Below are 24,942 nucleotides of genomic sequence, written 5' to 3'. Positions count from 1 at the left end.
TTTCTTAAGTAGTGTCGGGGCCAGACAAAGAGCCTGGTTGAGAGAAGTGGGAGAAGAGTCTGTGATTAAACCCAGGGCTGTCTGATCACCCACTCCTCACTGTAAAAAGAGAGCTGGGCCCAGGGCCAAGAACCCTGGGTTCGGGTCTAGTTGGGTGCTCTTCCCTTTTTTTAAAACTCAGTTTCCTCATTGGAAAATAATGGGTTTGGATTTAAGAGTCTGCACAGTCCCTTAATCTCTCTGACTTTACCTTGACATCTCCCACTGTTTCCCAAGGAAGTCCTCAATTGCTTTTGACCCGAATTATTTCTGACTGATGTCTCTCCCAACTGCTTGAGTCACTCAGCACTCACAGATTGCTCACGTCAATATAGAGTTCCTCTTTTACCTAAAGCATCACACAGTAGCTTTCTCAAGCCTCCAGAAGTAAAGTTGATACTGGTCGTTGACTCATCCTTTAGCAAGGAGTCCCCGGGTGTCCACACTGTGACAGGTGTGTGATTGGACTTGGTTTCACTGAGCTGAGTAAGACTTAGTCCCACCCTTGTCGAGCTCACAGTCCTTGGGGAGACACCGGGAGACACACTGTGATCAGTGCTCAAACAAGGGCTTAGAAAAGCAGCCCTGGGGAGAAGAGAATGCCACGGATGAGGAGAGACAAGCTGTTGCTTGTTGTGCTCTTGAGAACTTGTGGAGATCCTGAGTCCCTGTGATTTGAGGTCAACATCCGCTGTGGGGAAGAGGTTGTGCCGAAAGCTGGGGACAAGAGTCCATTCAAAGATGTCTCTGCCTTGGCCTCTGCCTTCCAGGAAGTTTGCATCTAGAGTGTGAGACTGACAGCAACAAATTACTACCCAGACAAAATGGAATGAGGGCTAGGGGAGCTGGGATGATTTTGCAGACATCCAGCCTTCTCCATGCTATTGGTTATTATTAATTATTAAAAACATTTCCTCCTATTCCCTAAGGGATCTGCTCTTTCATCCCCCTAAACCTCCTTTTACTTAGCTTACATCTTAGGCTTGGAAGACTCACCCAACTGGCTGGTTTAAGGAGAGGATGAATAATGGCTATTGGCTTTAACTAAAGAGTAGAGAAATTTTATTCACAAAGGAGAAAAAAAAATCTCTAACCAAATAATAATAGAAAGTGGCCATCATGTTTTGGGCTTCAAGTGTTCAGAAATTCCAGCTGACTTCATTTAACTTTGTATGAATGGGGTCTGATAAATGACTCACTCTGACAAAGCTCATTGAGAATCAGAATGCAAAAAAAAAAAAAAAAAAAAGACTCAAAATGCCAATTCATTAAGTTGCAATGGGAAGTAAAACTGGAAAAATGACTGGTGCCTAGCCTTTTGGCGCAGATTGACCCAGAGGACTAAATTCTGCATCCTGAAGTATCATCACAGTGGAGTGAACTAGGTGTCTTAGAAGACTAGTTCTTGTAAAATCTAGCATATTACAGGGTCTGAAAGTAATGCATGCTTCTAAAGGACATTTACAAAATACAAAAAAAGCATAAAAAAGTAAAATCACTCTGCCTCGCCATCCAGAAATAATGAGTAGTAGCATTATAGCTTTACTTCTCTTTATAGCTTTCTGAAAAATAACTTAAGCACTTTAAAAAATATAAAATGGAATGCACAGTCTTGTGTGTTTTTAAGTGTATGGGAAAGGTCGAGAAAAGCATATGATTTAAACATGGCAATAGAGTGGAGTTGGTAGGACGGTAGGGTCTCAATCTCTGTATCATTTGAACGTTTTGATCATGATCACGTATATGTAAAAAAAATTTTATTGAAGGGAAATTCACATAACTTAAAATTAACCATTTTGTGGTTAAAATGAACAAATCAGTGACATTTGGTACATTCAAAAATACGCAACCGGCACTTCTGTGTAGTTCCAAAACATTTTTATCACCTCAAAAGAAGACCCTGTAATCATGGAGCACTTACTCTCAACTGCTCCCGTCCTCAGCCCCCAGCGATCACCAGTCTTCTATATTCTTCTATGGATTTACTTATTCTGAGCGCCTGTGTCTCTCCTGCTGGGGTCCTTCCTTGAGCTAAAAACATCATCACAATTATTTTATTCCACACAAGTGCCTTGCTGGTCTTATCCACAGAGTTCAGTAAATTCTTTCCAGCAGTGTTTTAAGTGTAGTGCATTGAGATCTAAGCAATCATGTCTAGAGATAGGGTATGCTCCCACTTCAGCGTTATTTAATAAACTATGAAATACTGATTTTCAAACAGAAAACTCATTTTTTATTTCCAGGAATATGAAATTTACAGCCAAGATACCTCTTTATATAACCTTTCATTTATCTAGGCTTTAATTTCTTTATCTACCAAATGATTTCCAAATTCCCTTGCAGACTTTCAAGATGGCTAATTCTAAGAGGCACCTGAGGGCATTATTTTCCAAAACTAGACAGTGGTGATACTGACCAGTTTATTATCTGTGACTCTTCAATTGTGTTCCTATTAAATGTTATTTCATATCTTATTTTTGACCTTTCAGTTTTGTCTGAACCTTTGCCATCTGCTCCTGAATTCCTGAAGGTTTCCGTCAATTCTACATGTCAGTGTTTGCATTTACAATGGACTGTCCACAACCTTTCTCATCATCAGGAATTCAGAATGGTTTTTCAGATAGAAATCAGTAGAATTAAAACATCTAATGTCATCTGGGTGGTAAGTACTTTTTTTTTTTTGGCTCAACATTTTAACAATCCTTTTCTGACCAAGATCTTTCTCTTATAACATCCACAAAAATCCCAATACAGAAACATTTTAGCGACTCAACATGGTTTTCCAAAACAATTACACTTCTGTATTTGTAGTTAAGAGGCTATGGAACCAAGTAACATGACAGCTTTGGTTCAGTAGGCTGGATACAATATGTTATGGAAACAGATCATTTCCTCATTTCTGTTCTATCCCCTAAGCAGGCTAGTGGGCCCATTCTTGAGTCCTAGATTCCAAAAATCCATGAACACCAACCTTCTTTTTTCTCTTCCCTCTTTCTTTCCTGTCCACCAGACATTTTCCTCAATTAGATGTAATTGTTTGGCAGCATTCTTCTTGCTAGTGTGGCTTCCTGTCTGTTGCTTCTCTCCTACTGTGCTGAAATACAAGAAATGATGAGTCCAAGCACTATGTGTTCTCTCCAGCAAAGAGGTTCTTCCTGGACCCACCATGTTCGAGAGTAACTTAAGATGTCCTTTGTTCCCTCACTTGTGGCTTTTTCTACAGCAAATCAAGTTATGAAAATCCTTCATTTCATGATCATTTTGCCTATGAGTTATTTGGGATTTGTCACTTGTCTTGGTTCAGATCATGGTTGGCCCATTTAGCTGACACTTCTCCATCTCGTGCATTAAGATACTGTGGTGGTTTCTTTCAGTTTCCATTTTATGGTCTGGGGACCCTTAATGATCTACCCACACAGCGTGCTCATTCATTTTCAGAGGATGCTGAAGGACAACGCAACAGAATGTTGTCTCCTTGAAGGGGAACAGAGAATTTGCCTGGCATGAAGGGAAACGCAGGGATGTGTCACGGCTGGGGATCTCTATTTGCTCAGCCAGAGGCTCCTCTTCTCTCAGGCATTGGAAGTGTGGGCGCAGGGATTTGGAATGGTTAGTTCGTTTAGGAAAGTGTAAATGTTACTCGTTTTGAAGCCTCCAGTTACTTTCCATGTTCATGCATTTGAGATCTGGGTGAGAGGCCTTAAGTATAACTTGGACTCTGTCAACCTAGGTTGATAGCAGTCTGCCATTCCATGCCGCCAAGAGTCATTTCCCTCAGTGAGAGTTGTTTAGTGTTCTGATTTTTTTTTAAGATTTTATTTTTATTTATTTGTCAGAGAGAGAGAGAGAGAGAGCGCACACACAGGCAGGCAGAGTGGCAGGCAGAGGCAGAGGGAGAAGCAGGCTCCCTGCCGAGCAAGGAGCCCGATGTGGGACTCGATTTCAGGACACCAGGCTCATGACCCGAGCTGAAGGCAGTCCCCCAACTGACTGAGTCACCCAGGCATCCCTAGTGTTCCGATTTTAAGCAAAAGCATTGCGTGTTACAGCTACTCACTTTCCACCATCAGCATATCTGCCCACTGGACCTCATACTAATTGTTTTTGTACTTTCATTTATATATGTATGTATGTATTTTTTTTTTTTTTTAAGAGAGGAGAGAGACAAAGAGAGTGCATGCAAGTGAGCAGGGGAGGGACGAAGGGAGAAAGAGAATCCCAAGCAGGCTACATGCCCAGTGTGGAGCCTGATGTGGGGCTCGATCTCATGACCGTGAGATCTCGATCTGAGCCGAAATCAAGAGTCACACGCTTAACCAACTGAACCACCCAGGCGCCCCCATAGTTTTGTACTTTTGATGGTTGCACTCATTGGTTGTCGATTTAGACCCAGTAAAATATTGCACAAAGGTCATATTGAGGCTACTTGTCTAAGAAAAGGAAGTTTGAGAGAAATGCTGGAAGAATTCATGGAAAACTAGTACTTAACACCATGAGAAGAAGTAATGCTAACCATAAACCAAGTGGATCCCATTTTTTATTTTCCTAACAGGCACTTGTTCATTTCTGTTTTCACCTTTGATTGGTTTAAGAACTCTTTTTTCTGGGGAGAGCAGCTTGTCAAACCTGCTTCTGTAAACTACCAAGGCTCGAGATCTTCACGACTAGAGTTCTGCCTCGTCCGATATCTGGTCCCCATTATCAGCCAGCTCAGCCCGACAGGGGAGAGGAGAGTGGTGTGTTGTGCCAGGCGGCTCCTTCAGCCACATGCCCAGACAGGGGTGATGGCCACGGGCACGCCCCAGGTAATCAGTGGCCAGGCCTCCCAGAACAGACAATACCACAAGAAGCCTTTGTCTGACCCTTCCAGACCTAAAGTGAAGGAGAGACATGAGATCCCCCTGCAGCTGAGGGGAAGGAAGCCAGCCGAGGGGACTGCTTCTGAAAAGAGCGCAGTCTCCCTTTTTGTAAGGTGGCTCCTCGTAAGGCAAGGCTGGCAGTTCGCTTTCCTGCGTGCGGAGAAAGGACAGCTTTCAGGACTCCTGCCTCTGGCGGTCATGTGCCTAACCAAGCCAAGGAGGACCGAACTGGTCCAAGTGCTTGCAGCCGGGCTGGGGACCCTGGGCTGCCTCCCGGATGGTGCGGGCCACGCAGAGGCCTGTTGGCAGCCAGCCGCCTGCCCTCACCACACGGCCTCGCCTGGGCCTGCTCCTGCCCTCGGCCTGTCCGGCCGCTGGCCTTCTGGTCGGGTCAGTGGCCAGGGGAGGCGGCGTGGAGTCCTAGCGCAGGCCCAGAAGGAGGCCGGGAGCTGAGTCTGCCAGGGATCTGCGCTTGCCTCAGGAACGAGTCTGTGACCTCAATTGGACTCCTGGAGAGATGAATGTGCCAACTTCTTGCGACTTACTAGTGTCTGCCAAATTAAACTTGCCACTTCAGTGAATGAAAACAGCCCCAGCACAATTCATCACATTAAAAAAAAAATCACTGAATTGATGCATTCAAGGAAAGTTTTATCTCCTCCATGACAAGGCTGGGAGCAGCACAAAGCACAAGTTTGTGGTTAGACAGAATCCGCACAAGTAGCGTCTGAGGAAAACAGAGTCTACACTGCCTGTTAATGATGCAGTCACTGGGCGCATGGTTGGGAGACTGGGAGCCGGGATCCAGCCATTATTCAAGGCGTAGGTCTGTCAGGGCTGAGCGGGAATGAGGAGAAAAAACACACAGACCAGAGTGTCCTAAATGTGGGACGTGCAGTGCTGGCGGCTGACAAGGTGCTGTGGGGTTGCGGCAAGGCCTGACCTTCTCCAGCAACTTGAAAGAAGGACTTTTTGAACCAAAATAAGGAAGAGGATTAGAAGCTAATTTAGAAGGGAGGGTGGAGAAGAATATTCTGGGAAGAGCCCACAGGTGTGAGCTGAGGCCCTGAGGGGACGGCTGTGAGCTCCCAGGCCTGAAAGCTTGGAGCACAGAGGGGCAGGCGTGGCCCCGGGTGGACCACACAGGACACTGGAGGTCGTGCTCAGTTTTCCTGTTTTTATCCTGAGAGCCACGAAAAGAAGAGGAGTGACAGGATCTGGCTGGAAGTGTTTGACATGTCTGCTCTGGCTCACAGCGGAGAACAGGTGGGGCAGTTGGAGAAGCCAAAGCACTCCCCGTATGAAGGGGGCTGTGCAGTGGGCCCAGGGGAGAGGTGCCTGGAGTGACCGGTGACAGTCCGGGATGATGACAAAAGTGGCTAAATTCCAAAGAGATGCAGGAGGAAAAACCCAGACTGTGGCTTGTGGACAGCAAGGTCGCCATTATTGATACAGTTTCTGGGTTGGTTTTTTGGTATTTGCTCTTAAACAAGATTTAATCAAAATGGACTCAAGATTGCTTGTATTAAATAGGAAAAGTTGTATAGATCAGGACCTCAAATCTTGTATTTAAAACGTGTATTTTGTAGTTTAGGAGTAAAGCAACACGATAAATCAAAAGAGAAACGTTTTGTAACTTGGAGTCCCACATGGAGGGTGAGTGCTGTGCACTGCGAGGTGGGCGGAGGTGCTCTCCCCCGAGGGCTGCGCCAGCTTCGGCCCAGGCTCCGCTGCAGCCCAGCAGCCTGGAAAGGGGGAAAGGAGAAAGTGGAAGGAAGGCCTCAGAGTCTGTCAGCTCTGGCTGTGTGTGACACGCACGTCGCCCCCATCCTCATGACTATAGGGTTTTAGATTGGCCTTTAGAAATGGGGCTGCAGACTCAGTTTTCCCCAGGAAGTGCAAGCATTTGATGTTCCCATCATCCAGCGGTGGGGGCAGAAAGCAAGTGTCCTGGAGGGGCCCACTGGGGAGCCCGAGTGCCCGGAGCCTTGCGGGACGGGAAGAAGAATAAAACCCTGTGTCCGTTCTCTTGGGGCCATGCTCCAGCCAGGGACACAACCTGACCACAGATGAAATGCCAGTGACTATACCCAGTGTGCAGGAAGGCTTCTGGGGGGGTAGGGGTAGGTGTAGCCTGGACTAATTCCCAGTGCAGAGGGGGCGTGGAGACCCTAAACCAGGGACGCTGGTGAGCAGACACTGAGGTGTAAAAGTACAAAGCTATTCCCCAAGTGCAAGGTAGACCACTGTGTCCAGAGAGGACGTCCCTGTAAGGGAGAGGCAGGTTGGAATCAGCATGTAGATGGCTGAGAGGGTAAGGTGTAAAGGAACCATTGAAGCACATTGAATGAGAGAAAGAAGACACCAGAATTTTAGAAAGATCAAGATGAAAGGCTGTGTGGAGGGGCACCTGGGTGGCTCAGGTGGTTAAGCTCAGATTCTTGATTTAGGCTTGGGTCATGATCTCAGGTCGTGAGATCGAGCCCCACATCGGGCTCTGCACTGAGCGTGGAGCCTGCTAAAGATTCTCTTTCTCCATCTGCCCTTCCCCCACTCACGCACTCTGTCTCTAAAGTAAATAAATTAAAAAAAAAAAAAAAAAAGGCTATGTGGGAAGAGCAGTTGCAGTTCAACTTGAACAAGCTTCCCAAGAGCACAATGTAAGACATCTTGTGTGCTTGACCTCCCTGGGGACTGAAGATTCTAACAGGCAGAGCTCAGAGAAGAGGACATTGCCCCTTGGCCACCATATCTGCAAAGACAAGTAGACCAAACGAAACAAAACAGAAAACAGACAAACAAAGCCCAAAGGCCTCACGGATAGCCTCCTACTGGCTTTGGAGAGCTGTCAGTACTCCTGGGTACCATGAAGGCCTGCCCTCTCTACGGAGATTTGGCCAACTTGATCTGGCCATGGCTAAAAAAAAATTATTAAGAAAATACTCCTCGGTCTTGCTTATTTTTAAAGAATGACTCAATTAGTTCTCTAGTTTGCAAAAATTTTCTTAGCAGCCTCTGTGCGACGAGTCCCGTGCTGACCTTCTAACTCTGACCTCTCCCCCCAAGACTTGAGTACGTTCAGCTTTCTTTCACCTGCGCCCCACGAGCCCGCTGGAATCAGAGAGCCATCGGGGGTGGGAGATGAGCTCTCAAAAGGCAGGAGGCTGTGGCAGGTTCTGCTGTGACGCCGGAGTGGGGGAGCGGGCTGCTTAGGGATGGACCACTCTTGCGTGTATCTGGGAGCTGCACTGAGCTCCTGGCTGCGTGCTTGGGGGTAACTCTAATCAGGCCATTTTCCAGGACAGCATGGATCCACGTTTCCAAATTTTTCCCTTTCTTTCTAGGAGAACTACACCACCACTGTGAAGTGGAACCAGGTTCTGCACTGGAGCTGGGAATCCAAGCTCCCCTTGGAATGTGCGAAACATTTTATAAGAATGAGGAGTGCGGTAGATACTGCCAAGACCCCCGGGCCAAGGGTCTGGAGCAGCTGGAGTTCGTGGGAGGAAGCAGATGGTAAGAAGGGAGGTGGTAAAAGAATTAAAAGCTCGAATATTTAATATTACTTAGGAATCAATAACCAAATAATAGAAGTCTCTTTTGAGGAGACCGAGTAGAAACCGACATTATTTTTCTTTGTCTTCCCTTGGAATGAAGAAGTGTGGGTGTGAACTGTGCCACCAGGAGATAGACGTCTACGGTTTTGCCTCACAATTTATTCTCAGCGATAATTACGCAAGTTCAGACAATGGGACCCGTGTTTATTACAACTACTAAGAGAACAAAGCAGGACATAAATTGTACATATGCTTTTATTAGAAGAAGACAAAATGTGTCTGCACCTAGAGCAGAGGTTAGGAAGCTTTTGGGTAAAGGGCAAGATAGGAACTATTTTAGGCTGTACAGACCCTATTGATCTCAGCCATGACTCTGAGACGTAATTGTAATGGGAAATCCGTCTTAAGCAATATGTAAACAAATGAGAATTGTTGTGTTCTAATGAAACTTTATTTGCAAAAACAGATGGCAAACTAGAATTGGTCCATGGGCCCTAGCCTGCCAACCCCTAAGGTAGAGAGAAGCAGTGAAATATGGAAACAATGAAATCAAGTCTTCATTTGAGTAATGAGGTTATGGAGAAATACGTTGTATGTATCTCCTAATTTTGATAATTTAATTTTGTTATCATTAAAATCTAGAGGGGATTTTACCACAGCTTATTATGCTTCATTTAAACTATAAGCTGGTTCTAAAGCAATGCCATTTGGCTCTCTCAACGTATACCATTTGCCAGATAATCTGGAATTCCTGCCCATAGAACCATTCCTTTGTTAAGTGTTTATACAAATCTATTAAAGTCAAACTGATAGCAAACATTAACCCATAAGTAGCCTCGTTATTAGTTTAATACTGCTAATAGAATTAAATCTGCATTTTAGTCATGTTCTAAGCACGCTCCATATTAATTTAGCCCTCAAATCAGCCCTTTGGAATATGTATTGTTCTTATCCCCACTTCACAGATGAGGAAACTGGTCACAATTAGCTTAAAGAACCCATGCGAGGTCATCAAGCCCGTAAGTGGTAGAGTTGGAATTCCAGCCCAGACCAACCTAGCTCCAGAGCCCGCCCTCCCACCCCACCCCCGTTCACATTACATCCTACTGCTGACAGAGGGACACAGAAAAAAAACAGACTGAAAAGATAGTAAGAGACAGGACAACATTATAAACGGCTTTGATAAAATGGGCTAGATTTCTCAAAGCTATAACTTCTGGTCTAAGTCAAGGATGAATAAAAAACCTGACTGTGTATTCTAGCCCCCAAACACTGGTTCTCAGCCGTGGTTGCCCATGAGACTCGCCTGGAACCTTTAAAAAAGCTCCCCTGCGCAGGCCACACAGCAGGGTGAGGTCAGTGGTGGCGGTTTCCGTGTCTATGGTGGGCTGACTGAGTGGGAGCCACGGAGCCAAGCAGTCAGAGCAGGCAGCCCCTTCGGGGGTTGCGACTTGGGGGGAGCGGGGCTGAGGGGGCGGGAAGGAGGCATGGGGAGGGTGGCAAGTTGGCTTGAAATGGGAGACACCTGAGGATTTTTATACACTGATGGTCGTACAGAAGGAGAGATGGTGGAAAAGGAGCTATTTGAGTGACCGGCATTTCCGAGAAGGTGGGCAGAGATGTGGTCAGTAGTACAGTGTAGAGATTAAGAGGGACACGTGGGGGCTCCTGGCTGTCTCAGTCAGTTGAGCGTCCGAAGCTTGATTTCAGCTCAGATCATGATCTCAGGGTTGTGGGATCGAGTCCTGTGTGGGGCTCTGCACTCAGCATAGAATCTGCTTGGGATTCTCTCTCTCCCTCTCCTTTTGTCCCTCCTGCTCACGTTCTTTTTCTTGCTTAATTTCTCTAAAAGAAATGCATAAAACCATAAAAAGGGGGTATGGGGGAGACACGTGGCTATGGAGATGGGCAGGCCTGGCAGATGTGCATGTGGCCTTGCCACCTGCTGGGTGAGTGAACTTGGGCTCCGTGGATCCTACCTGTGCTGGTGGTAAGAGATATCGTACGTCCCACCTAATGCAGAACCTCCCTCGGGGCTGTGGCCCGTAGAGGGCAGCCGTGGCTGTCATAAGCAAAGCTGGCAGGGACACCTGATCCCAGGGCCGAGGGATGCACTGTCTTTGCAGTGGGAACGTCAGCAACATTTTGCCTAACAGTAGGAGCCCTTGTAAGAAGGAGTGTTTGCGCAGCCCTGAACTTTTCTAGGTTTGTCCAGAGGTTTAGGCTCGGCTTTTCCCCAGCAGGTAGAAGAGGCTAAAGCTGTCATTGTTTGTTTCAAATCAGAGGGGCTGGTTTGAAACTTGAGTGATGTTCTAACCGATCGGCCTTTTTTTCTCTTGCAGTACAGAATTCTCTTGGACAGGACCCGCTGTTCGTTTTCCCTAAAGATAAGCTCGTGGAAGAAGGCTCCAATGTCACCATTTGTTACGTTTCCAAAAGCCATCAGAATAACATATCCTGTTATTTGGAAGGCGTACGGATGCAGGGAGAACAGCTCGATCCAAATGTGTCCGTGTTCAACTTGAATCATGTTGCTTTCATTAGGGAAACCGGGACAAATATCTATTGTAAGCCGGGCCAAGGAGACAGGATAAAGGGCACCGTTCTCTTTGTGTCAAGTAAGTGTGCACATGCTCTGTGCTCTTCTTTCCTGTTTCCTAGAATAGATGGAATTTCCTTTCCCAGAAGGCAAGTAAACATTTCCACCCGTGGTCTGGATGTTCTTTTGTCTCCCCAGTCTTCTAGGAGAGATTATGAAAAAGATCTTGAAGGGTTTCCTGTTGTTATCTTGGCCTTATTGACAGTTTTATTCCTAGAGACCAAGATTATTCAAGGGGAGAAAGTTCAGTCCATTTCCTGGACCACCGGGAAGGGCCTTGCCTGCCTCAGCCATGCGGCAGGACTGCAACATGGCGGGGGGCCGGGGGGTGGAGTGGGAGAGATGGCAGGGCACCGACTCCAGGGAGGCAGCCAGTGTTGCACCCAGAAGACCTGGGTTCGAATCATCTTCCTGTGCCTGGGCGTGCCACCTTGGCCAAGTTTCCCCACCTCTCTGAGCCAGTTTCCTTCTCTGTGAAGTGAGCCCAGGACTGGTTGTTTGAGGGTGAATGAACACAGACAGGCCTGGCTCCCAACACTGTAGCCGAGGAATCCAGAGGAACCCGCTCTGAAGTGGGTGTGGAAAACGTCAGGTGCCTCCGTGGCTGGCAACAGGGAAGGGGGAGCACTGCGCTTTTCACGGAGGTCTGTGTGCACGTGCCCGGGGGCCTCCTGCATTGGTCAGGTCCCTTCCCCGCACTGGCGGTGGGGCAACATCTGAGCCTGCTCCCTCCTGCTTCTCTGGCCCGAGGCGTGCTCCAGGCTCCCGGGCACCCACCTCCACTGTCTCCCAGGGCCAGGCTTCTGAGAGCTGCAGGGATGTGGGCGGGTGGAGGAGGGGACGACTTGGAGGTGCTGCATTTGACCTTGGAACTCTCAGCGCCCTGCTGCCCAGCTTAGCAGTCCCCCAAATCGGACTTGCTGGCATCCCAAGCCTAACAGCCCCAAGGCTGTCTGCGAGCCCCAGCTTCCAGGGGAGGCAACACTGACTTCATTCATTCATTCATTCATTCATTCATTCTTCTGCTCACTCCAGCTGTCTGACAGCCAGTGGTAGGTGTTGAGTGCCTCCTCGCAGGCCCTGGGGGTACGACTCCTGGGACACACTGCAGACCCCCGCACAACTCCCACCACTGGTCCCCGGTGATGGCTCAGAGAAGAACAAGGGAAGGGAGAAGGGGCCCAGATGAGGTGCCTGAACTGTGACTTTCTAGAGGTGCGGGTGGGGTGTGATGCTTTTATCATTCAGAGTGATTCTGTGGCCTGAGACCCAAAAGGACCTCTCCGTTTTCCTTGTCTTTCATGAAAGGGATTTAACTAAGCCTTTCATCTGTTTTTTTTTCCTTTGTACGGACAGAAGTCCTCAAGGAGCCCAAGGACTTTTCTTGTGAAACCCAGGACCTCACGACATTGAACTGTACTTGGGATCCGGGGAGTGACACCGGCTTGCTCAAACAGCTTTCCCAGAGCTACGCTTTATTTGAATCGTAAGTTAGCTCCCATGGCATTCTTGACAGAGTCCTCCTTGTTTAAGGCGCTTGTGACAGCAACAAGAGCCACATTCAGATGTTGAGGAAAATGTGAACAGATAGTTTACAACTGTCCTGCCAGAGTGAGGAAGAAGTCTTTCAGTGGTGTGTGATACTTTCCACCTGAGTTTCAAGAAAGGAAACTGTCACATAGAAATGATAAGAAAACCTGTTAGTGGTGAATCTTGATGTGAACATAGTTCCATCTGGTGTTCTGGGTCTACCTAATTTCTAACTTTTTAAGAATATTTAAAATACATTAAGGAGTCGTCTCATCCCCCATGTTGGTGGAGGGGGGCGGTCAGTGGTTCATGGTCATTACACATTTCACCACAGAAGTCGAATTTGTTGAAACGTTTTCACTTTTGACATTTGTTGATGGCGGGGGATCGACACCGTCATGTGGAACATAATTTGAAGGCCACTGAGTGTGCCCTGAGTGTAGGGATATATCTCTGTGTTGACAAAAGTGTAAACCCTGAAATTGTCGTTTTGTGTGTGTGTGTTTTTTTTTTTTTTAAGATTTTCCGGGAAAAAGACCCTTTGTAAACACAAAAGCTGGTGTCTTTGGCAAGTGGCTCCAGAGTCCCAAGACATGTATAACTTCACACTCACGGCTGAAAACTACTTACGAAAGAGAAGTGTTCACCTTCTTTTTAACCTGACTCATCGAGGTGAGACCAGTATCAAAACCCGCTATGGCGTTGTGTGACACGCTCTGTGATCAAGGAAATGTTGTTGATTTTTGCCTAATTCACATCCTAAGTGAAATTTTTAATTTAGGGGCACCTGGGTGGCTCAGTCAGTTAAGTGTCTGCCTTCAGCTCAGGTTATGATCCTGGGGTCCCAGGATTGAGCCCCGCATCAGGCTCTGTGCTCAGCGGAGAGTCCGCTTCTCCCTCTCCCTCTGCCCCTTCCCCTCCCCTGCTCATGTATGCATGTGCTCTCTCTCTCTCTCTCCACCTCTCTCAAATAAATAAGTCTTTTTAAAAAAAGTTTTCATTTATAACTCTTATTGAAACCACACTTCTCTTCATGGAAGCACGCATGGCCCACAGTCCCTGGTTATTTGTTTTGATAATGTAATAGGCACGTGCATGCTTACTACTCACCTTCAGACTAGAACTCTGACGGGAACTCACTGTCTCTCCCATCCCCCAGCCCCCCACCCGGCTCCTTCCGCCAAGATAAGTACAGATTTAAATCTCGAATGTGTGTATGTATGTATAGGTGTATGTATTCTCATTTCTAATGTCCTCCAAAAAATGTTATGTTTTTATTTTGATTGGTTTTAATGTATATAAAAGGCATCAAGCCACATGTGATAATTTAGTAATTACTGCTTGTGTGATAGTAAATTACTGATATTGACCCGTATTATTGAGTGGTGTTATAGTCCGTTGGTATTCACTGCCGTGAAGTATTTCATTGCATAAATCTATGGTATTTTGGTCAGGCATGTCCTCTAATGGTTTTTCAGGTTGTATCAAGGTTTTTGTTCTCGAGGATGGTGCTGCTATGAGCATTATGGTTGTAGGACTGGACTCCTTTTGTTTTCTTTAAATTATTTTTTATTTATTTGACAGACAGAGATTACAAGTAGGCAGAGAGATGGGCAGATAGAGAGAGAGAGAGGAGGAAGCAGACTCCCCGATGAGCAGAAAGCCCGATGTAGGGCTCGATCCCAGGACCCTGAGATCATGACCTGAGCCGAAGGCAGAGGCTTAACCCACTGAGCCACCCAGGTGCTCCCTCCTTTTGTTTTCTTGAGTGTATACCCCAAAGTGGAATAGGTGAGGACATAGAGAATGTGAATGAGCAACTTCAGATACAAAGCCAAGTGGTTTTCCAAAGGGGCTGCCCTGGTCATAACCTGGCCCTTGAACTCATACAGCCTCTCCACACTGGGGTGGTTGCCCTTTCCATTGTGTCAGTTTCCTGGGTATACATACCCTGGTGTCTGTCATGGTTTTGAGTACAGATCCTGAAGGTTGAGAATCTCTTCCTATGTTTTGACCACATGTTTTCTCTCTTATGAAATGCAGAATCTTCACATGTGTTCCTTTTTTCTAGAATGCTCATCCCTTACTTTTTACTTTCTTAATTCCTACATATCTTCTAGATTTTAGCTTAATCACCAGTCAGCCAGATAATGACAGAGTGCCTCTAGTATAGCTGGCACTGGGGACTTGGCAGTGAACAAAACTGGGTGACTGCCCCATGTGAACTTGGGTGTGAGAGTGCATTGGGGGAGGGGATGAGAGTGGAGAGTGGACACATACAGTATTTTGAGTATCGCTACACACTGTGGAGAACGTCAGCTCGGGTCATGCAGTAGAGAATGCCTGATGCCACTTCAGTTAGGATGAGGCCGCCAAAGAATGAGACAGAAACAGAAAACATCTAGGGGAAGAGCATTAGAAGCAAAAAGAATAGGATTTGAGAAGGTCATAGGATGGGAACAAGCTCTGGGTTGTTTGAGAGACAGAATGTTCTTGTGCCCACACTATGAGAGAGAGGAGATCAGAGTGTCCTGGTTACGCAGTGACTGTGGGATGAATGGGGTAGTCTTACCAGCTGTATTAGAAGGTGTCCATCAGGACAGGTCAGTGGCTTACACTGTAAGAAAAGCTCACGCAGGTGGGGCTGTCAGAGGTGAGGGCGGAGAAAGGAGCTGGATGGGAGGCTCTTGCAATCGTCAGGCAGAGACTTTGCACCAGATGGCATGATGAAGTTGGTGGGATGTGGTCATATTCTGAATTCACTTTGGGATTGAGTTGGTAGGACTTACTTAGGGAAGGCAGGGGAAGAGGAATTTAAGATGATTCCTAGGGTTTTGGCCTAAACAACTGAGCTAATAGTGGAACTATTTCCTGAAATGGGGAGGGTACTGTGGAGGAGCAGCTCTGAGCAGGAGGGTAGAGTTTTGTCTTTGCCTTGTTGAGTTTGAGGTGTCTTTTAGACATGGATGTATTGAGGAGGCAGTTGGATATACTTTGGAGAGCATGTCAGAAGTCTGGGATGGAGAATAAGAATTGTGAGTCATGAGACTGTGGATAATGAGATAAAGACGAAGGCTCAGGATAGGGGCTTCTAGAACTCCCTTTTTTTTTTTTTTAAGATTTTATTTATTTGACAGAGAGAGAGATCACAAGTAGAGAGAGAGAGAGAGAGAGAGAGAGAGGAGGAAGCAGGCTCCCTGCCTAGCAGAGAGCCTGATGCGGGACTCGATCCCAGAACCCTGAGATCAGGACCTTAGCTGAAGGCAGAGCCTTAACCCACCAAGCCACCCAGGCAGCCCTAGAACTCCATCTTTTAAGTCAAAAGGCCTTTAACACTTTCACTGTGGTCACCCCACTTTCAATGTCATATTTGGTTTTGTGGTTATTGATTCATGTTTGCTTCCCTGTTGTACTTTGAAGGCAGCTCCATGACTGGTTTCAATTTCTCTCCCACCTGACAATTTGTCTTTTAATCAGTGTGTTTGGAACATTTATATTTGACATAATTATTAATACGGTTGGACTCAATCTGCCATTTTATTATTTATTTTCTATTTGTTCCCACTGTTTTTTTTGTTCCTCTACTCTTCCCAGCCTGCCCCCTTTGGGATTATTTGAATATTTTTTTTTTTAGTATTCCACTTTACTTTGTCTACTGACTTTCTCCTACATCTCTTTGTATTTCTGTTTTTTCCCTCTGGAGATTATGTTACTAATATTTCACAGTTTTCTTAGAGTTAATATTTTCCACTTTACGTAAAATATAGAAGCTTTACAACCCATGTCTTCCTTTACCCCCCACTACCGGCACAGTGATATTTCACATTCTGGTCTTCTCCAATCTGCCTGTTGCTGTCTACCTTTGAGAGTTCTCAAATGGAATATTTGAGAATGCTCCATGCACTGTATTGACTGGATTCAGGAAGAGAGACAGGATGGGAGGTGCTTACTTTGTCTTTTAAAACCTGAACCTTATCCAGTCCATTTTTCATTTCAGATATTATATTTTTTAGTTCTAAATTCCCATTTGATTTTTTAAAAAAATATTTATATTTTTCTGCTAAAAAGTGTTTTCCTCTATTCATTTCAAACTTGTTTACTGTTATGACATAGGTCTCTCTTAAAGTCTGTAATAATTGCAGCCATGTGGGCCATCTTAAGGTTGGCATCTGTTGATTATCTTTTCCTTTGGAAATTGGTGACATATTCTGTTTTTGTATGTAGAATACGTATGGATTGTATCTTTGACATTGTTGATGTTATTTTGTTTAGACTCTGGGTTCTGTTATACTCTCCCAATGAGCCACTTCTCCAAGTTTTGATCCTCTTTCACAATCTGCCTGCTTAATTTTAGGAGTCCTAGGTAATTTCTTCTTATGTTTTGTTCAGAATTTCTAATATAATTGATGAGAGAGAAAGGCTGTAGTTGGCTTACTCCATCTTGGCTGTAAGTCTGGTTTTGTTTGCTATTTTTTCAAAAGCAAACAACAAAAAAATACCAGTGAATAAATAAATGTAGACATGAACTGCTGTTTACCAAAGTCTTTTTGGATTTATGCTTGAGGTTTTTTTTTTTACTTTGTTTCCTTTTTTCCTTTTTTTTCTTTTTTTTTTTGCAGTGCACCCAATGGCTCCTTTCAATGTATTATTTAAAAATGTAAGTGCCACAAATGCCACCATGACCTGGAAGGTACACTCCATTGGGAAGTATCATACACTGTTGTGCCAAGTTGAACTCTACGGTGAAGGAAAAGTGACACAAGTAAGAGTGCTGCTGAATTTCCTATTTTCAAAAATCCCTTTATGTTCTGAACAGAGAGACTTATGAATAAAACCTCTTTAAAATCTTATTTCTGGGGGAGGTGGGTGAGGAGAGGGATAATTGGGTGATGAGCATTAAGGAGGACATTTGATATAATGAGCACTGGGTGTTATATGCAACTGATGAAGCACTAAATTCTACCTCTGAAACTAATAAATAAATTAATTAATTAAAAATAAAATGTTGGGACACCTGGGTGGCTCAGTGAGTTAAGCCTCTGCCTTAGGCCCATGTCATGGTCTCAGGGTTCTGGGATCGAGCCCCGCATCGGGCTCTCTGCTCAGCCGGGAGCCTGCTTCCCCCTTTCTCTCTGCCTGCCTCTCTGCCTGCTTATGATCTCTCTCTCTGTGTCAAATAAATAAATAAGATCTTTAAAAATAAATAGATAAAATCTTATTTCTGTGTGGGTTCAGATGGCAAGGGTAATCTGTCACTCTTAAAAATTTCATGAAATTAATCACAAACTTTAGAGTTGGGCAGAGGGCTTTAGAGATTTTCTTTTCCCAAAGAAGTAGTCTTACCCCAAATCTGATTGAACCGTGCTATGATATGACTTTGCAGTGAAGTATGCTCACCACTACACCTGTCTCCTCTATTCCTTCTTCTGCTTCTTTCTTCTTGTTTCCTTTTTTCTTTTCATTTTGTTTCTTCTTTTCCTTCCTTCTTTCCTCCCTCCCTTTCTTTGAAACAGCACAACGTTTCCGTCAAGGTGGATGGTGCGCACCTCTTCAGTGGCCTGGAGCCGGACATGGAGTACATGGCCCAGGTGCGCTGTGCTAACGGCGACCACTTCTGGAAATGGAGTGAGTGGACACAGCAGAACTTCACCACAGCCGAAGCTGGTATGTTCAGCTCCCTGCAGTGTCACTCAAGGATCTCAGCTGACTCATGGGAGATGGGTTAGGGTTTCCCTGAGAGCTTTTGACTGTACCCACACCTGAGGGGAACATTTTGCAACAGAGGCTGAACACTCTTTTTAAGAAGAACCGGATTAAATGCTTAACCGTGTGTGAGTGGGAAGCCATCCACCTCAAACGTGGGTCAGTCAGTGTTCTTTCTTTTATACGTTTTCTCTCTCATCTTTGATTTTGCGAAATGGTTTCTAAGCTAGTATTGCTGGGTCCCCATTGGATTTTTCGAAATGGTTTCTTTTTTTTCTTTTAAGATTTTATTTATTTATTTGACAGACAGAGATCACAAGTAGGCAGAGAGTCGGGCAGAGAGAGAGGAGGAAGCAGGCTCCCTGCTGAGCAGAGAGCCCGATGTGGGACTCGATCCCAGGACCCTGAGATTATGACCTGAGCCGAAGGCAGAGGCTTTAATCCACAGAGCCACCCAGGTGCCCACGAAATGGTTTCTAAGCTAGTATTGCTGGGTCCCCATTGGATTTTTCGAAATGTTTTCTTTTTTTTTCTTTTAAGATTTTATTTATTTATTTGACAGACAGAGATCACAAGTAAGCAGAGAGTCAGGCAGAGAGAGAGGAGGAAGCAGGCTCCCTGCTGGCAGAGAGCCCGATGTGGGACTCGATCCCAGGACCCTGAGATTATGACCTGAGCCGAAGGCAGAGGCTTTAACCCACAGAGCCACCCAGGTGCCCACGAAATGGTTTCTAAGCTAGTATTTCTGGGTCCCCATTGGATCTGGAGCTATGTAAGTCAGTGTAGACTTTTCAAATTAAGGGCTAAGGACAAACAGTAGTGTCCATGCAAAGGAAAACTTTGTTCTCATACCAAACAACTTCAGGCTATGTGTGGAAATGTGATGATATTTGGAAACTGAATTTTTAGGGACACGTCATTCGTTCAGCAGCAGCGAGCTGTGAGTTTTCTCGATCATTCTTGCAGTGGGACTTTCCTCACCGCGACTGAACCACGAGTCTTTCTGACAGATAACTGCGGCTTGTGGTGCCTTCCAGTAGGGCCTCCAGAGATGAGCTGGCCCGGCCCTGCCTTCATCTCCTTCCCACTCAAAACGACAAATCATCGTTGTTGCCCAGAGACAGAGGAGGCAAGTTCTGCCTGTAGATTCCTGGTTTGTGGAGTTACTGAGATGTAGCAATCATGACAGTTAGGGCAGCTGGCCCTTATGGAGCGCCCCACAGAGCTCCAGCGCTTGCTGGGTTTTTCTCTTATGCCTCATACCAGGCAGGAGACACGATGGGTAACCATTCTTGCTGTGTAGGTGAGGGCCCCGAGGCGCACGGAGGAGCAGTGATTTAATTGGCCTCACCAGGGAGTGACAGAGCTGTGGACTGTGACCCAGACCCCGGCCCTCTGACTCCAGAGCTCTACCCTCACCTAGAACTCGATTCTGTGTGTTCGGTCTCTTGATGCTGTTATTACAGCCTCCAGATCTTGTCGATTCAAGTCCTGGCTCTTTTACTGCCAAAGGAAGGAGTATATGTATTTATTTGATCCCAATTTCTTTTCCTCTGTGTGTGTGTGTAGGCGTGTGTGTGTAGGCATGTGTGTGTAGGCGTGTATGTAGTCGTGTGTGTGTGTGTGTGTGTGTGTGTGTGTGTGTGTGTGTAGGCTGGTGGGGCTCTTTCTGTTTCTCCACAGGAGGACCATTTTAAAGTAGTGACTGGAGCTGAGGGCTGACAAGGACAGCTCTTCTAAGCCTACACTTGCGTTGGTCACTGGTGGTCCTCAGCAGCCTTCCTCTCCTTGTCTGGTGTTCCTGCCCCACCTCCCGCCACTTCCCCCTCCCAACCCACTCTCCCACCCTCCTGGGGGCCTCCAGTAATTTTTTTCTAGAGGCATAGACTCCTCAAGAATCCCTGCTGTAGAAAAGCCCTGTTCCTGACAGTAATGTGGTATCCCCCTCAGTTGTGTTTGATTAAAGAATTTTTACTTTAATGGTAGTGCTCTGCTTTGGGTTTTTTTTTTCTTCCAAATTTATTCCAACATCATAACCAAAATTGAGTATAAAAGGACAGTGGCAAAAGGATAGAGTTTTTAGTAAATTGTATTTCTTTAGTGCAAAAAATCTGAAAATAATAAATTTTGCTTTTGATAACAAGAGAATGAGATGAAGCTACTGGTAGTGAATCTGTGTGTTATGTATCTATCTATATCTATCTATATCTGTATCTACATTTTTTTAACCTCTGACAACACTTTGCTTGATGCTGGAAAGGTCGATGTTTATGTGTAGCAGGACCATGTTGCAGTGTAATCGTAGCGAGCAGACGGCACCAGTAGAAATGCGGCAGAAACTATATTGACCCAAACAGAGCGCTGTCAGCTGTGCTGCGGGTGCTGTTCTCACAAAGACTGACTTACCAGCCCGCTGAAGATTTTGCATTGAGCTTAGAGTCCTGTATCGTTTCTGAGTATTTTAGTAAGTTTTTGCTTGCGTATTGGCCTCTCCAGTGGATTATTTAGCAAAATGAAATCTGCTTCAGGGCGCCTGGGTGGCTCAGATGGTTAAGCATCTGCCTTTGGCTCAGGTCATGGTCTCCAGGTCCTGGGATCCAGCCCCATGTCAGGCTCCCAGCTCAGCGAGGAGTCTGCTTCTCCCTCTTCCTCTGCCTTTCCCCCTGCTTGTCCTCTCTCTCTCTCTCAAATGAATAAATAAAATCTTTTAAAGAAATAAAAATAAAATAAAATCTGCCTTAATACATTTTTAAAAATACACAGTCATCTTTAAGTTGAGAAAGTGTCAGCAACTAAAAAGGGACTTATTTAAGTTTCAATTATTAGGCACAGTAAACTATATTTTTATAAAACAGCTAAATCTTTGTGTTATACTCCAAAACAATTCTTCTTGCACTGAGATGTTTAGAATCAAATCACAAATCATTTGTCCTACAATTTGCTGGTGATAAATACAGACTTTTCTAGAACAGTATAGTAAGGGAGTGAGTGGGTGCCCTGAGTGTCCAGCTGGCAGGCAGCTTCCCCAGGCAGGCTGGGAGCTGGCGGAGAAAGAAGCGTGGGGAGGAGGGAGTGTGGGGACCAAGGAGGGGTGCCAAGGCCAGGCGAGAGGACCAGTGAGAGGACCAGCCACTGTGAAATCATGAACACACGTCAGAGAACCACCAGCCCCTAGGGCTCCCCATTAGGGCACCTCCATTGCAACCTTCGCAGATGAAGCAAGGAAGTAGCAATGGTCTGCTGCTCTTAGAAATTCAGCAAATGAGAAATTTACCTTACTAACCTCCTACAATTGGTCTAACTGATGAATGATTCCAAAATTTTCTGGTGACTTCCAGAAACTCAGGCTTGATGTTCATAAGAGCTTTCAGTTTGATGCAGCAGACCTTTTGTGAAGCACCTACTGTGTGCACTTAGTGAGGTGTAAACAGTTGGCTGTGGACAAGTGGGTAGAAGTCACAGAGAATGAAGAAAGTGAGGAGCAAGCCTCAGGTAGGCAGGCTGTCCTCACTTCTTCTGAGCGAACTAGAAACAGGTTGTATTGTTCTACATACATATAATAGGACACACGATCTTTCCTTTGGTTCCTTTCAGCTCCCTCGGAGGCTCCTGATGTCTGGAGAAATGTGAAAACAGTGCAGGGACGTTGTGTTGTGACTCTATTCTGGAAGGTAAGACATACGGATTTCACAAGATAGGTTTGCTTGTCACTGTCTTCCGGGGTGACACCAGATACTGGTGCCATCTTTGTTGAGGGAAGGGGGGACCTTAATGTGAGCCCAGTAGAACTAGAACGTCTTACCCAGGGGAGGAGTCCCTGCCCACCCCCATTTCCCTAATGCTGGGACTGTTCCTCCTTGACATCCCCTTCTACAGATGGCCAGTCCTGAACCTCTGAAACTTCTCTTCCCACCTCCTCTAACTTTTGCAGGGCTCAAGGCATGAGTGTAAGTGGAGAAGCGTATACCATATTTAAACGTTATAAATATTAAATACAATATTTACATATAGGAGTTATGCATCAAGCTGAAAAACTTTAATGTAAATATATTTGGGGAAAAAAAGTAAAATCTATTTTGACATTCTCCCTTGCTCATTAAAGCCTGGCAACCTGGAAGCCCAGGTTTGTGTTCAGAACTCTTAGACCCTCAGATCATGTTTTCATAAGGAACACAACAGTCCTAGGAGAGTTGGCCCCAAGCCATGCCCTCACCCCTACCCCCCACCCCCGGCTCTCCTTCCCACCTCCAGGCTGGCTCTCTATGCAGGGAGCCTGGCACTCACATGGGCAGTCTCTGTGTCCAGGCTCTGGCCACACCTGGGTAAACAGCTGCTCACAGTCCATTTTCAGGGCTAGGGATGTACATACCAGGGCCACCGTCTGCCCTTGAAAAGGCAGACTGGAGGGACAGACCCTGGCAGTGAGCTTGGGACGGTGTGGGCAGGGAATTCTCTTGAACCTGGAGGATGGTCTGGAGGGGGCTATGTGCTCCATGAATAGCTCAGGGCACAACTGTGCAGGGAGAAGATGGCTGAAGGGAGAGGGGAGGCCAGAGGCCAGGCCCTTCCTGCCAGATCTGCTCATGTCTTCCCCCCTCAGCACACACTGACTCCTTTCTTATCCAGGCTGAAGAGAAGCCCTTCCTCTCTAGCTTGGTCCCTCTTCTCTGGACACGTTGTGCTCTTGAGGAGCTCAAATGGTCCCCTTTTCTACTTAAGTTCAGTTAGAGTGGAATGCCTGATTTTAAGCTTGGTTTAGAGTGTTGTTTTCTCAATTAAACTGTTTTTTTAATTTGCTGGTGTGTGTGTATGTGTGTGTGTGTGTGTGTGTGTGTTTGTGTGGCAATGGAGGGACAGAAAAGATTTTAAAAAACGAATTATGCAAATTCCTTTCAAAGGAAGGCCCATTTTGAAACGGTGATCCGTATTTTTTTCAGCCACTATCAAAACTGCAGGCCCACGGGAAGATTCTGTTCTATAACATAGTCGTAGACTATCTAGACCGAACATCCGTCTCCGAGCTCCTCTCCATTCCTGCTCCGGCCAATGGTACAGAACTACCTCTGAGCCAGTGTTCATCCCAAATCCGCATCATGGCTAATAACAGTGTGGGCACTTCCCCTGCTTCGGTCATCGTAGTCTCCCGAGAGCCTGGAAACGGTGAGTTTTGTTTCGTCTCATTTTGATTCTCTGGTAAAGCGTCAGTGATGTAATGAAGCAGGAATGGGCCAATTGGAAAGGCAATAAATAGCTCGGAGACAAAATGTCTAGCGGCCAAACACTGTCCGTCCTTTTCAGGACGGCTGCGGGCTTTCTGGGACAGGCCTGCCGCGTGCGGGAAGAATGTCCGCGCCGCCGCAGCCCCGCGCGCGGCTGCCCTGGGATTCCTCAACAAATTCAGAGAGTTCCCTCACGTTTACCCAAGTATATGCAACACCAACGAGCAGCCTCCACTGAGAGCTGTCAGCGTGCTTTGTAGCTGATGAAATAGGGGTCGCGTTTCTTGTAGAATATTTTGTCAGTCTCTGTCACCCGGAAAGAGCCCATGAGCGCGGCCAGAGGTGATGGAAAGAGAACTGACTGGCATCAGCTTTCCAGAGGGCTTTGCAGAAACTGCAGAATGAAAGATGGTAACTGGCTAGTCTCGTAGCCTGTGAGAGACCGGACGAGGCGGAAATGACCTTACATGTGCAGTCGGTAGCCTCGTGAATGACCCGGTTGGGACAGCGTGGGGAGAGGCTTGACGCATTATCCCTTTGCCACCTGCACGCACGTGCGCTCGTGCACGGGAGCGCACTGTGCGAGTGCGCATGCTCGGGCCGACCGTCCTCCGCATCCCACACTGGGTCCTGCACCTGCCCTGACCGGGCTTTGCTTCCTGCAGCGCCGCCTTCCAGCTCCGGTTCCAGGGGCTGCGGCAGGCTGGGTTACACTAGTCTTCCAGGTTAGGCTTCCCTTTGGGTTACGTAGGCTAGATCGGAGGACGGTGGTGCCTTATTTGTTTTTAGAACTATCCAGTGTGTCAAGGAAGAAAAAAGAAATCTGGTTTGTGGCACCGAAGAAAAACTAAGAGTTTCTTCACATGATCTTTGCTTGTCAAAAGCTGCATTAGAAAAGAAAGTGAACTAATAGTACACTGTATGTTGAATAACTGAATTTAAATAAAAAACGAGTTACTTAAAAAGTTAGTAATAATAATAGAAGAAAATGAAAAGTTATATTCTATCTTCTTTAGGACAAGATGAGGAAAAGTGGGCATTTTAATCACTCTGGGGAGCTGATAAAGACAGCCTTGTGTGAGGCCCAGTCCAAACAACACTGCAGAGCACTTGGTTGTTGGGGGCCTTCTACTGTACCTTCCTTCCCCATACCCTGCCCTCAGACCCCCCCCTCATACTTTGCCTTGTGAGTCTCTATCCAGCCTTCCTTAAGTGGCCCACATTCTTAAATCACCACAGTAGATAAAGTCACTGATGCACTATGAGGCCAACTGTTAACGTTAAACCAATTCATACTAGAGTGTGAATGATTGAAGAAAAAGATTTTCTTTCTCTTTCCCTCCTTTATCTCTGCTTCTCAAAACATACTTGCAATTTTCAAAAGGCAGCTTTGATAAGGGTTATGGTTCGGAATGTGGGATGAAATTTTAGCCAGT

General features: G+C 46.1%; 1 protein-coding gene across 3 annotated transcripts in view; it reads left to right on the top strand.

Annotated features, from left to right (window-relative positions):
- LOC111141176 (oncostatin M receptor) overlaps window positions 1–24,942 on the top strand; it is a 51,726-nt gene that overhangs the window by 15,028 nt on the left and 11,756 nt on the right. For all 3 annotated transcript variants that reach the window (XM_022493550.1, XM_022493549.1, XM_022493551.1), the window contains exons 3-11: window positions 2,529–2,701; window positions 8,243–8,414; window positions 10,798–11,073; window positions 12,411–12,540; window positions 13,105–13,256; window positions 17,204–17,346; window positions 18,098–18,248; window positions 21,882–21,958; window positions 23,225–23,447. In XM_022493550.1, coding sequence (XP_022349258.1) covers window positions 2,529–2,701; window positions 8,243–8,414; window positions 10,798–11,073; window positions 12,411–12,540; window positions 13,105–13,256; window positions 17,204–17,346; window positions 18,098–18,248; window positions 21,882–21,958; window positions 23,225–23,447 — 1,497 coding nt within the window. The remainder of the gene's footprint in view (window positions 1–2,528; window positions 2,702–8,242; window positions 8,415–10,797; window positions 11,074–12,410; window positions 12,541–13,104; window positions 13,257–17,203; window positions 17,347–18,097; window positions 18,249–21,881; window positions 21,959–23,224; window positions 23,448–24,942) is intronic.

This window comes from Enhydra lutris, unplaced genomic scaffold, assembly GCF_002288905.1.
Source record: "Enhydra lutris kenyoni isolate GAN:26980312 unplaced genomic scaffold, ASM228890v2 scaffoldscaffold5, whole genome shotgun sequence".
Lineage (NCBI taxonomy): Eukaryota > Metazoa > Chordata > Mammalia > Carnivora > Mustelidae > Enhydra > Enhydra lutris.
The sequence above is the reverse complement of the archived record's forward strand: the minus strand, read 5'-3'. Positions and strand labels throughout refer to the sequence as shown.